Raw genomic sequence first — 13,852 nt, forward strand, 5'->3', positions numbered from 1 at the left:
ATCCTGTTTAGACCCAGGTGCATCAGAGTAAATCACAGTGTAGCAAGCTAAGCTTGGATTAATATTTTCTTTGGTTAACTTTGGACTGTTCATAGTTGAAAGATTGGATTTTCATTGAAGCAAGTTGTTATTTTTTTGACTTGTTGGCTTGTGGAAAAAAATACATTTAAAAGGAGCTTAAAGGCTATAGAGAAATATTATTTATTGAATATTTTATTTCTCATTTGTTAATGCTTCTTCTGGAAAGAGTTTAACCAAAACTATTATTAAACATTTATTTTAATAAGAAAAAGTTTAACATTACATATGTTGAAAGAAGAGAAAACATGCAGATGTTGTTGAAAATTTTCAATAAATATTTAGTTTGGGCCACGACTTAGTCCGTTTTTAATTTTGGCCCTCTGTGAATTTGAGTTTAACACCCCTGCTCTACACGCTCACGCACATGTACATACTCTACAGACAGGGACTTTCACACACACTCCCTGTTCCAAAAGGGGTGTGGCTCTCTACAAGCACTGATTTATTGCAGTATTGCGGTGCAGCCTCAGTGCAGTGCAAACCTTACTTGTGATACTTCAAGTGACGTCCGCAGAAGCGACCTGGTGTGGTGTGATGTCTGGGGCTTGGAACATGAGGCAGAGAGAAAGAATGTGCTATGCAGTGATGTTATATACAGTTCTGATCTGGGCACCTAGCCAATAATGACTCTAGGTAATTAAACAAGCCAACGGGAAGGTGTCCACTAATGGGTGGCCAGTCAAGGAGGACACATTTCCACCCACAATATTCCAGACAGGCAGGGGGGCTACGAGTTTCTCCAAAATCCACATACAAGAGGGGGAGGAATCCAGACCAACAAACAAAAAGGTGTTAATTGGATATGATAAGATGGGAGATGAGAATTGATTTTGGCTCCGTGAAAGAAGACAGAGGGAAAGGGGGAAGAAAGAGAGAGAAAGAAAAGATGGGGTTTGGGGACTAATGAAAACTGGAGATTGATGTTAATGGCATCCAGTTGGAGGGTGCCCAGATGGAAGACGAGGTGCTATTCCTCCAATTTGCGGGTAGTCTCAGTTTCTATTACCAATTACAGCAGCTCCTCACTCCCTTCTCAAGACAATGAGAGCTTACAAATAAATCCAAACATTGCTGGAAACATCTCAATTGCAGAAGTTATTCTGTTTTGAATATTCATCTCCTGGGTCTGGATATGGCTGGAGATGTCTTATCTTTTTGAACCACCTTAACAAGAAGCACTCCACAATACTGATGGGGAGGAAGTTCCAGAATGAAGACCCTGCACCAGGTATTTCTGAGTCAGGATGGTATATGGTCTAAGGAATCTCCAGGTAGTGATGTTTCCATGAACCTACCATCTCTGCCCTTCTTGGTGGTACTGGTTGCAACTTTGGGAGGTGCTGTCTGAGTAGCCTGAGCCAGCAATTACATTCTATTTTGTAGATGCAGAAAAGCAGGAAAACCCAGAGCTGGAAGGGAAGAGCAAAAGATCTTTTTGGGACATTAGCTCACAATCTATACAAGACATTGGTGAAACCAAACTGGGAGTATTGTGAGCAGTTTGATCGCCTGGCTACAAGAAAGATGTCATTAAGCTTTAAAAAGTGCAGAAAAGAACCATGATGTTCCTGGAACCCGAGGGAAAGACTGGGACATTTTTCTCCTCGAGCAAAGAAAAGTTGATGACTTTATAGAGGTTCATAAAATCATAAACAGCATAGATAAGGTAAATAGCTATAATCTTCTTTAAAAAAAAATGCCCAGGGTAAGGATTATAAAACTAGAGGACATAGGTTTAAGTTGATAAGGGAAAGATTTAAAAAGGGAGCAGAGGAGTCCCTTCTTCACATAGAGTATAGTGTGTATGTGGAATGAATTGCCAGAGGAAATGGAAGAGGCTGATGCAACATATAATGTACATCGACAGGTATATAGATGGGAATGGTTTAGAGCAGTGGTTCTCAATCTTTTTCTTTCCACTCACATACCATTTTAAGCAATCACTATGCCATCGGTGCTCTGTGATTAGTAAGGGATTGCTTAAGGTGGTAGGTGAGTGGGAAGGGAAGGTTGAGAGCCACTGCTCTAGACCCAATTGTTACTGAAATACTTTGCTTGAGAAAAATTGTCATTAGCCCATTTCCTTTGGAGTTAAGAAACTATGCACATAACGAGTCAATTAGGTACAATTAAAACAGTGGTTTTCAAACTTTTTCTTTCCGGCTACATACCTTAAGCAATCCCTTACTAATCACAGAGCACTTTTGGCATTAGGGAATACTTAAAGTGGTATGTGAGTGAAAAGAAAAAGGTTGAGAACCACTGGTTTAGAGGGACTGGCCAACTTGGTCAGCGTGGATGAGCTGGCTGAAGGGACAAAGGGCTTGCTTCCATGCCACAAAACTCATCAACTCTATTCTCCCTTGGAAGGGAGTGTAGAAATATATCAAACTTCTGAAAAGCACTGCTTTTCCTACAGCTTTTCACTTGCCACTAAATCCTCGAACGAAGAACAAAGCTAAGATATTACATGGTATTTTCATTCTAGTTGAACAACTCAAAGCAACTAAGTGATCAGAAATATTAACTGAAACATAAATGTTTAGCTGAAAAAAGCTATACTTGCATATCAGACAGTCCAACGTCATCATATATCTTCTCCATCACGTGTGGGGATTTTGATATTCTATTATTAATTTCCTTAATTTCGTCATTATTCATTTTCACAGCATCAATTTGGACATAGCCATCTGAAGAGGAAAATATATGCTCAGCAGGAACCTCAGATTCAGTGTATTTTAAATAATTCTCTATGTGAAGCAGCTATCAGCAAATACTAATACTGCTTCAGGACCCAAGGAATAATTTAAAATTTATAAAATGGGCCAGCATGGTTAGTGTAGTGGTTAGCTCAACGCTGTTATAGTGCCAGCGACCTAGGTTCAAATTCGGCACTGTTTGAAAGTTTACATTCTCCCCATGTCTGCGTGGGTTTCCTCCAGGTGCACCAGTTTCCTCCCACCCTTCAAAACATACAGGGGTTGTAGGAGGATTGGGGTATTTGGATGGCACAGGCTTGTAGGCAGGAAGGGCTTGTTACCATGGTGTATGTCTAAATTAAAATTAAATTAAATTTAAAATGTATCCACTGAAAAACTTCAAGAATACAGAATACATTTTCTGAGGGGTGGCGTGGTCTTCAAAATATTGATTCTGGGATTGGAGTTCGATCCATAGATAGGATTAAGGGGATACTATTTACCACTAGCACTGTCCATCTCTGGGCCATTGTGGCTCTTGTCATGTTTTGCCCTGGAATGCAGCTTGGCTCCAGCAATGTCTGAATGATAATTTTTCATATAGAAGTCTGAAAGGTTATTTCTGAAACAATTAAGCTGTTGAATACTAACTTGTTTGGTCTGTGACAACTTCTCTGGTCTGATGACAATTGGTGATTATTGGGAAGGTGCTTCACTCCTCTTTTCAGCATTTCCTGTTCGTTTTCATTTTCTAGCATTTTTAAAAAAATTTTCAAAGGGCAGATCTGGTTATTTCCTAAATACACAAAAGTGCTGGAAAAACTCAGCAGGCCCTGCAGCATCCATATGAGGCAATAATTTTATAACAAATGTTTCAATTCTGACTGAGCCCTGTTTGCACATGCTCTGATTGTAGTAAATACACAAAGGTGTTGGAGAAGCACAGTGGGTCTCCCAGCATCCATAGGAGGCAAAGATACATGATTATTGTTTTGGGACTGAAGGTCAGATCCCGAATGGAAATCTTCATGGATATGGAATCCTCGAATCAGAGGCTAATTATGATATCCTGCAAGATTAGTTAAGGCAGTGATAAACCTTCCTCCTTGTTCATTTGCATGGTGCAGTTAGCACAAATGCCAAACCCTGCTATAAATTTACAGGGATTGGATTAAGATTTTTGCTTGCCAAAGAATGACAACAAATATCACATTTTAATGTATTTGATTGTGTCTGCAGTGAGGTAATAACCTTGTATCTCCCCACTTCAAAAGTGGCATGTTATGAGCTCGAGATACCCTAGTTTTCAAATTCACAAAATGGAAAAGATGTGGAGAATAAACAAAAAAATAAAATGCACATACAATTGCCATCTTGAGTTCTAGCCACCCACTTCCCAGCAGGACAGTCAACCATTCGTATAATTTCCACCATTTCACCTGGTTTCACTTCGAGGTTGAATTTGCCACCTTTTAAGTATTCTTGTATTTGAACTTTGTGAATTGGAACCTCTGAACCTGTGAGCTAAGCACAAGTAATAAAAAATACCATAATGACAATGAATGAAGCAAGAGCAGAATTTCTGATCATTTTTAAAGCATTTCAGAATGATGCAGTATCCAGTTTGGTTCTATTCCTTTAGACAGTGATATCCTTGCACACATATTCAGAGCAAGTTAGCAAGATCTATATTGTACTCTCAAACTGAACAAATATTGGCTATATTGAACAAATTTAAGGCCAAAAGTAAACGCAGACTGATATACCCCAAAAGCCAAGATAAAACAGTCACAAACAAACACTTAAAATTGATATGTACAGTAAAACCCCTGGCATTCGGAATACAAGCAACTGGCAGCCTCAAGAAACTATCAAAAAAAGGAAAATAAATTAAAATATTAAAATAAATAAGAATAAAATAATAGGTAAAAATATGTACATTTAAAATTGTAAAGTAAATGCACTCTGAAGTACTATACCACACAAACCTTTGATGAAGGTGGAAGCAAATATTCAGCCAGTGGAGTGCCTTGGTGTTTTGTTTGTTGCAGCTGTTTGAATAAAGTTGTGTGAAAGTTGTCATCATCCAGGAAGAAGAGCTGGTTGATGCCGCTCACCACTGGGTGACTCTTAAAGTGTCTCCTTATCTCTGCCTCGTTAAAGTCACCCGGGTCAGAGGATTTATTTGTAACCTTGGTGGGGGTTAATTATCTATCATGTTATTGTTCATATTTCAGGCAGCTCTGGAGGGGGAGGGATCTGCACATGCAGTGATGGTTAAATGTTTTCAAAGAATGTGATAAAAAAATAAAATAAAATGCTTTAAGGTTTATATATTCATGCAAGTGAAGTTTGTTCAGTGTAAGTACTGTATAGTATTTTTTTGTCTTTTAAACTGTTTATTCTTAATGCAGGTGTATTGGTTAGGCATTGTTAAAGTCTCAGACAACTGTAAAATGCACTTATCTGGCATCTGCCAATCCCCATATTTGTGAGATACCAGGGGTTTTGCTGTATATGCAACAAAAACAGAACTACACAGGAGACCATCAATTCAATGGCCACTTTTTGATAGAACAATCCATAACTGATTCTAGTGATTTGCATTATTTTCATACACGTGAATTAATTAACTTTTCAAACTGCATCATCCTCCCAAAAACTGCAATATTTTAGTCAATCCTTCACGAAGTGTCCATATTTTCTATCTTTTTGATTGAAAGCAGGAGCCCAAGGAGGGAAAAAAAAATCAGTATCAAAAAGGAACCAAGAGATGACAGTTGTCTTTTCAATTGTTTAGAGCACTAAAGTCTTACATAGCTACCCGAAAGTTAAGGAAGAGAAGTAGTAAGGAGTAATATAATAAGCCAAAGGGGAAAAAAATGTGTAGATGGCCCTCAACTTCTATTGGTGCACCATCAAAAGAATATTTGCTGAATGTGGAGTGTGGTATGGAAGCTGCAAAGGCAGCCAAAATACTGAAGGATAAGTCACACCCCATTGGGAAGAGGCTCAAGAGTGTGAATCACATTCCAACAGACTTGATGACAGATTTTCCTTTGCAACCATCAGGCTCCTCCATGAACCCAACAGCAGTGCTCTCATGTTGCCCTTGATCTGTACTAACTGATTTTATTTCCTCACTGTAACCCAATTTTATGTAATTATGCTTGTGCCTTTCTACTTTGTGCACCTGTATGAATGTTAGAGTTGACCTTTGAGACTACTTGTGAAACAATCCTTCCGACTGTACCACTTATAATGGGACTGACAAAAAGAAAAACACAAAACATTTGTAGAAGGTAAAAAAAAACTGGTTTATGCAGACTCAACGAGTTGCCTTCCCAACTGTAAATTCCATTCCTTATGTTTTATTTCAAATTAAGTTTCCAGGACAATAACATGATCTATCAAGGACATATTTATAGATAGAAGCATTCACAATTCAACATTTGAAGATTGGTAGAGATGGCAATTTTTCATTTCCCTATTCATCCCTGTTGAGATATGGTATGCCATGTACAACAAATCAGTTCATAGGATTAAATACTTAATCATTTAAAAGCAAGACAATAATGCTGCCTGCCCATACCCAAACTGTGTTGTTCAACAACTAAATGCTGCCTGCCCATACCCAAACTGTGTTGTTCAACAACTAAATGCTGCCTGCCCATACCCAAACTGTGTTGTTCAACAACTAAATGCTGCCTCCCCATACCCAAACTGTGTTGTTCAACAACTAAATGCATTTTATTAAATTCACATATACATACGTTGAACTTTTTCTGCAATTCTTTTTCTCTTTTTTTATTTCCATGTTCCTTCATTTGATCCATCTGCTTTTCTTCACTTACTCTGTTTTGCAAGTCCCCTTCCTGTTCCATTTGTCTGAAGTGCTGCACCTTTTCATCATTTGCTTCTTGTGCATCGCTTCTGCTTCCAAAAAGAAAATGCAATGGCTAATTCAAAGGCATATTTTATTGATTTATTCATAATCCATGACAAGAATCTTATTGGTTGATCTGACAATTTTTCACTTCCCTATTCATCTCTGTTGAGATACAGTGTGCCATGTACAACAAATCAGTTCAAAGGATTAAATACAATCATTTAAATGCGAGTCTGCTGCTGTTTGTTCATACCCAAACTGTGTTGTTTAACACATTAATTCATATCATTAATTAATAAAGAATTTATCCTTTGTTTAAATAAAAGGATTGTTTAATTTAGTCTTGTTCATTTTCTATCCAATACCATATTGAATTATATTGCGATAAACAGATAAATGGTTAATTACCATATTGATAGATTTGATGTTTTAAAGAAATAGATATTGTTAAATAAACAATTATGGATAGGCCTTCAATTTACATTTATATTTAATTTGTGATATGCATATGAAATGACCTGTGTTTGTTATATTCGATGACTTTGTATATGTTTCTATATTAAACTCAATAAAAATATTGTAAGATAAAGAATGAACTTCATAGAAATTTTTTTTTAAAGAAGGAAATTCAAAGAGCAGCAGCTCTGTGTTGGGTAATATTGAAGTATACAATGCAGGCTAGCTGATTTCAAGTATGATGGAAAAAGTACATCAAGGACAGTGCAGTGGAAATTCAACTGGTCTAGCAAGAGGCATTTGTGTACCGCCTGACTTTAAAAAGGCACATCATAAAATTGATCAGGTTCTTTGAACAGCTGCAGTATGCTTCTTTAAAATAAACATAGAAAGATAGGAATGTGGGAACAAACATCTATGACTGTATACATTATTTATTAAATGCAGAGTAATATTTTAGAACAATGTGATCATTACTGATTTGCACAGAACTCCCCTGGTAGAAAAGTAGAATGTTATCTTCAAGCAAAAAGATTAAGATTTGTTTACAAAAATATTAGCAAAGTCTTTAGAAATTAATAGTCAATTGCACAAAGCTAAAAAGATAAAACTAGAATGTATCAGCATTAAAATTTATTCAAAACATTTTGTTGTATTTATTCAGCCTTCATTCATAGAGACAAAACTGAGTTAAAGGAAAGTTAAAAAATGGAATTGAGCCTAGACACAGACATAATCTGCCCCCATTTTAAAATCATCTAAACGTCCGTTGCCCTTATTTCAGAAGATCTGCTATATTGATGTACTAAAATGGAAATTGCTTTTGTAAACTTACTCTCATACCCTTCTATCAGTAGTGATTCTATGCACCTACAATAGGAAGAGCACCGTGAAAGTAGGGCATAACTAGATACAGTTTAAAAAATACCCTGGTATCTGGGGATTGGTAGATGCTGGATAAGTGAGTTCTCTGGTTGGTTGAGATTGCGTATTGCATGATTGGCGAAGTGACTGCTAAGGGTCACCAATTTTTAAACATCCACATTTTTTACCTATTTTAATTTCCTCAACTTTTTTTACCTGTTGCTTGAGGCTGCCGGTTGTTCGAATTCCAGATAACAGATTTTATTGAATTTTCCATTGCAAATGCAGGCTTAGAAATGTGGTGAAAATTTGCAGGAGTTACACTTATTCTTTTAAATGTGATAAAAATCAACAATGTAACATTTGATAGAAGTCAGATTATAAAATTATTTTTTGCAATTTCAAAAATAAATCACTTAATTCAATTTTTAAAATTACCCTTCTTCCCAGATGCTTCAAGATAGTTTTTTTTACCAAATTATCACATGAAATATTTCAATAATCTGTGCGAGTCCTCCAACTACTCTTTGACAAATTATTTTCCTCTCCCATTTAATTCAGCTAATTATTCATTTAGGTAAATTTAAAGAGCAAAGCCCAGAAAAAAGATCGCTTTCCTGGTAAATTGACCCAAAACATTTCACAGTCACTGAATAAGGACACTTAGGGTCATTAATTAAGTACTTCACTAAAAGTTAACAATTTTAAACCACCATTTGGCACATCATAGTGGCTACTTCGACGACTAATCCAGTCTGAAAATCTTTTCAATACGAAGATGGAAGGAAAGGATATTTTTATTATAATTTACTAGAATACTTCATAGTTTGTACAGTAAGACTCATCAAAATACAAGAATGACTAGAACATTTTGTTTAATTGCACAAATCAGAAAAATTCTCCCCATACCTTTGAATTTCATCTTTCTCTGGATGTGTAATAGGTGATGAAGGTGTGTCACTGTTCTCAGATGCTGCCAAAAAAAAATAACATGAGCTCTTCAGCCAACTTGTTGCAATGGTTAGCAGCAGAAAAATGCTGATCTTTAGATTTCTAGAGCATTGCCAAAAATAACTCAAGGAAGGATTATTCCAAACACAAAAAAATCCAACTTAAAGCATGCCTCAGGGTCACTGCAACTGTTGTGGTGTCTTAAAGCATTGGGTGGAATCCCCCAGCGGTAGCCAGGTCCACAACATTTGCACATTCCCAAGCATTCTTCTAGCCATTTACTAAGCAGGCTCAAATCGTGTTCTTATCCACAAATAATACAGGATGAAGAGTTCCTAGTGAAGCAACAGCAGGTTCCACAAAACTGAAATTTTATTTGTTTGGCTATCAAGTTTCGCTAACTCTGATAATAATTTGTCATCACAATTTTAGAATCCACAGCTTGTGAAATAGACTGAAATAATAAGGCCAAAAAAATCTGAAAAAGAATAAAATTACACTGGTCGAGTTAAGTAGTATCCATGACACCACCCTAATCTATTAACTCCTCCCTTTATTGGTCTCATAACTTTCACCTCTTCCTTTTAGACAAAGTGCTAAAACAACAGGCACCTTCAATCCCTTCTTCTCACCCCTATTAGTCCCATTCAATCGACTTTCCTTTAAATCGCCACCCTTTTGCGCTCAGCCTCACACATTTGGGAGGAAAGGCAGTCTTCCAATTCCTTTTTTTTTAAACTTTATTTATTTGAAAAAAATTATTTGTAATCATACAAAATACAGACCATAACAAGATTTTGAAATATAAGAATTATTTTTTTAAATTAAATCCCCACCCCCCCCACCCCTTCAGCCAGCTCTCTTAAGGAGAGCCAAAGAAATATATAAAGAAAAACTAAAAAATAAAATAAATCAAAGTACATCTAAATGCATATAGTCCAAATATAGTGACCATTTTTTAAACAAATAAAGAATAATTATCATGCAAAACTTATGTAATTTGTTCCATAACAATACAAGCTTTCATTTCATTATACCATTGCATTATATTAATCACTGTATTATCTTTCCATGTACTTGCTATACATTTTCAAGCTACGAATAATGCTAAATATACAAATGCAATTTGAAATTTATCCAACCCCAATCCCTTTAAAGGAATCATATAACCCAATAAAAAAATGGATGGATCTAATGGTAACTTAAACTTATACAAATTTTCCAAAATTAGCTTAATTTTGTCCCAAAATGATTGTATATATGTACAGGACCAAACAGCATGTTAGAAAGTTCCAACACATGTACAACATTTAAAATAAGAATACTAAAGCCATATTTTTTCAATTTCTCAGGAGTTAAATATAACTGAAGCAAAAAATTATAATTAACCATTCCATATCGTACATTTGTCAATCTAGTAACACTATCATGATATGTATCTGTCCAATATTTTTCAGGAAAAACAAATGTCATTTTCCCATTTGAGCTTAGATTTCTCCCATTCCGGTTTATCCATATTATCTTGTAATACTTGAATCATAACAGAAATATAGCCCTTTACAGGTATAGAAGAAATCAAAGACTTGAATTCCGACAATACAGGTAACATCAGCTCTCTACCATACATATTTTTTTTAACCAACGATGGAAGTTGATAATAAACAAATAAAGAATTTTCAGCATAAACAAAACACTCTTTCAATTGAGCAAAAGAAAGAAACTGACCTTCTACAAAACAATCTTGCAATGTTTTTATACCCTTAAATTCCCAATTCTTTAAATGACTATTAAATAATGAAAAAGGAATAAGCTGATTATTATATAATGGCATTAAAATAGATAATTTACCTTTTGATCCTATAATCTTATTCTTTTTTGTCCATAACATCAATAGATGTTTTAATATCGGCACATTATACTCCTGTAATAAATTTATATTCCACCGAAATATAAATTGATATACTGCAGATTCAGAGGTACATGACATCTCAACTTGGAGGCTGATCCAAATCCACCAAACTACTAATAGCTTCATAATAGTTCTGAAAATGAGGTAATTGCAATCCATCTAATGAATACTTCCAAGTAAGTTTATTTACTGCTACCCTTGGTAATTTACCTTTCCATAAAAATTCCTGAGTGACTTCATTTAAGTCCTGAAAAAAGTTCCTTGTAAGAGAACATGAGGAGGAATTTCCAGAGGGTGGTGAATCTGTGAAATTCATTGCCACATAGGGCAGTAGAGGCAGGTTCATTAAATATATTTAAGAGGGAATTAGATATATTTCTTCAGTATAAGGGTATTAAAGGTTACGGAGAGAAGGCGGGGATGGGGTACTGAACTTTAAGATCAGCCATGATCTCGTTGAATGGTGGAGCAGGCTGGAAGGGTCGAATGACCTACTCCTGCTCCTATCTTCTATGTTTCTATGTTTCTATGTTCCTATGTATTGATTGAAACAAATCTTGAATATGTGGAAAAAATATTCTTTTTAATACAATTAACCCGACCAATTAAAGTTAATGGAAGGTCCTTCCACTTAATTAAATCTGCTTTAATCTTTTTCAATAGTGGAAAATAATTTAATTTACATTAAGATTGATAGTATTCACAATTATTCCTAAATATTTAATTTTATCCAACTATTTCAAATTAATAACATTTTTATAAACTGAATAATCTCCTTCACCAACCGATAAAATTTCACTTTTAGCCCAATTAACTTTATAACCAGATAATGATCCATACTGTAATAAACATTCCTGCAAGTGCAGCAAAGATTGTTCTGGATTTGTTAAATATATCAAAACATCGTCTGCAAATAAATTAATCTTATGCTCTTCGTCCAGAACTCTCATCCCTTGTATCTGTTCATTTTGCCATTTTAATTGAGCTAACGGTTCAATGACCAATGGAAAAAGGGCTGGTGGTAATGGACAACCCTGTCGGGTAGATTGTGTCAGTTTAAACGACGATGAAACTTGTCCATTTGACACCACCCTAGCAGTCGGGTTTGTATATAAAGCTTTAACCCAACCAATAAAAAATGGGCCAAATTTAAACTTTTCCAAAACCTTAAATAAAAAATCCCATTCGACCCTATCAAAATCTTTTTCCACATTAAGTGCAACCACCATTGGATGGTTAGGTTCCTGCTGGTATGCATTGATCAAACTAATTAATCGAAGAATGCTATATGAAGCATGTCTATTTTTAATAAAACCTTTTTGATCTACATGTATCAATTTAGGTACATATTTAGCAAGCCAATTTGCTAACATTTTAGCTATTATTTTATAGTCCACATTCAATAAAGAAATAGGTCTATATGAAGACACCTTTAATGGATTTCTATCTTTCTTTGGAATTACAGTAATTAAAGCACTAGAACAAGATTCTGGTAACTCATAATGTTCAGTTACTTGTTGTAATACCTCCCCAAAGACTGAAGATAAGTCTTCATAAAAAAACTTTATAAAATTCCACCGAAAACCCATCATCACCTGGTGACTTACCATTAGGCATTTCCAACATGGCTGTCTTAATTTCTAAATCTGTAAACGGAGCTTTCAAATCTATAATATCATCTTCTTCTAATGCTGATAACGTTAATGTAGATAAAAAAGAATCAATAAATCCATTGTCCTGTCTCCCCTCAGAAGTATATAATTTTTTATAAAATGAATAAAACTGGTAAGCTTGCGGCAAATATAAAAACTGACTGCAAAAGCTTTTATAAATATGTCAAGAGGAAAAGATTGGTGAAATCCAGAGTAGGTCCTTTGCAGTCGGAATCAGGGGAATAAATAGTGGGCAATAAGGAAATGGCAGACCAATTAAATTCTTACTTTAGTTCTGTTTTTACAAGAGAGGATACAAATAACCTCCCAAGGATGTTGGGAAACATAGAGACTAATGCAAGGGAGGAACTGAAAGAAATCAGTATCTCTAAGGACATGGTCTTGTGGAAATTGATGGGATTGAAGGCAGATAAATCCCAAGGGCCTGATAATCTACATCCTAGGGTACTCAAGGAAGTGGCCATTCAGATAGAAAATAATTCTTAAAAAGATTAAGTAAACATTCAAATTGGTAAGTCTGTAATGTATTATACCGCAGTTTCAATTTAGTCAAAGCTATTTTCTGATCTTCTGTCACTCTTTTCTGAAATTCCTTCTCCAGTTCATCGATCTGCTTTTCTAATTTAAGACTTTCAGCCATCTACCCTTTCTTAACTTTAGTAGTATAACTAATTATTTGTCCTCTTAAATAAGCTTTTAATGCATCCCATAATACAAAATGACTTTTAACTGAATTAGCATTTTCAATTAAGAAAAAAAATCAATCTGTTCCTTAACAAAAGCAACAAACTCAGGTTTTTTCAACAACATTGTATTAAACCTCCATCTACAGGATGAATGTACTACCCTCTGAACTTTCATAAGAAAAAAATAATAAAGAATGATCTGATATAACTCTACTCTTATATTCTGCCTGCAATACCTTTCCTTGTAAATGTGCTGATATTAAAAAAAATCTATTCTAGTAAAAGAATCATTTCGGGAAGAATGAAAAGAGAAATCTTTCTCTGCAGGATTAATCCTTCTCCAAATATCTACCAAATTTAAATCTTTCATTAAAGCCCCAATTTGTATCACCATCTTTGATTTTCTAATACATTTTGGGGATTTATCCATCAAAGGATCCAAATCACAATTGAAATCCCCCCCAACTAGAATATTTTCATTAGTTTGACTTAATAACAAAAAAGCATCTGAAATAAAACATTCATCATCTATATTAGGTGCATAGATATTAAGTCCAAAGTTCATTAAAGATTTTACAGTCAACTTTAAAAACCCTCCCAGCATTCCCCTCTACAGTCTATAACTCAAAAAAAATTCTTATGAA

General features: G+C 35.0%; 1 protein-coding gene across 9 annotated transcripts in view; it reads right to left on the reverse strand.

Moving 5' to 3' along the window:
- LOC138763770 (FYN-binding protein 2-like) overlaps positions 1-13,852 on the reverse strand; it is a 148,122-nt gene that overhangs the window by 85,345 nt on the left and 48,925 nt on the right. For 6 of the 9 annotated variants that reach the window (XR_011357773.1, XR_011357774.1, XR_011357775.1 and 3 more), the window contains exons 3-6: positions 8,899-8,962; positions 6,554-6,716; positions 4,145-4,304; positions 2,648-2,771 (exon numbers count right to left, since the gene is read on the reverse strand). Coding sequence is in view for 6 of the 9 variants with exons in the window: in XM_069938491.1 (XP_069794592.1) it covers positions 2,648-2,771; positions 4,145-4,304; positions 6,554-6,716; positions 8,899-8,962 (511 nt within the window). In the remaining 3 variants the exon portion in view is untranslated. The remainder of the gene's footprint in view (positions 1-2,647; positions 2,772-4,144; positions 4,305-6,553; positions 6,717-8,898; positions 8,963-13,852) is intronic. The other 3 variants (XM_069938487.1, XM_069938490.1, XM_069938489.1) reach the window with 3 other exon arrangements.

This window comes from Narcine bancroftii, chromosome 5, assembly GCF_036971445.1.
Source record: "Narcine bancroftii isolate sNarBan1 chromosome 5, sNarBan1.hap1, whole genome shotgun sequence".
Taxonomy (NCBI): Eukaryota; Metazoa; Chordata; class Chondrichthyes; order Torpediniformes; family Narcinidae; genus Narcine; species Narcine bancroftii.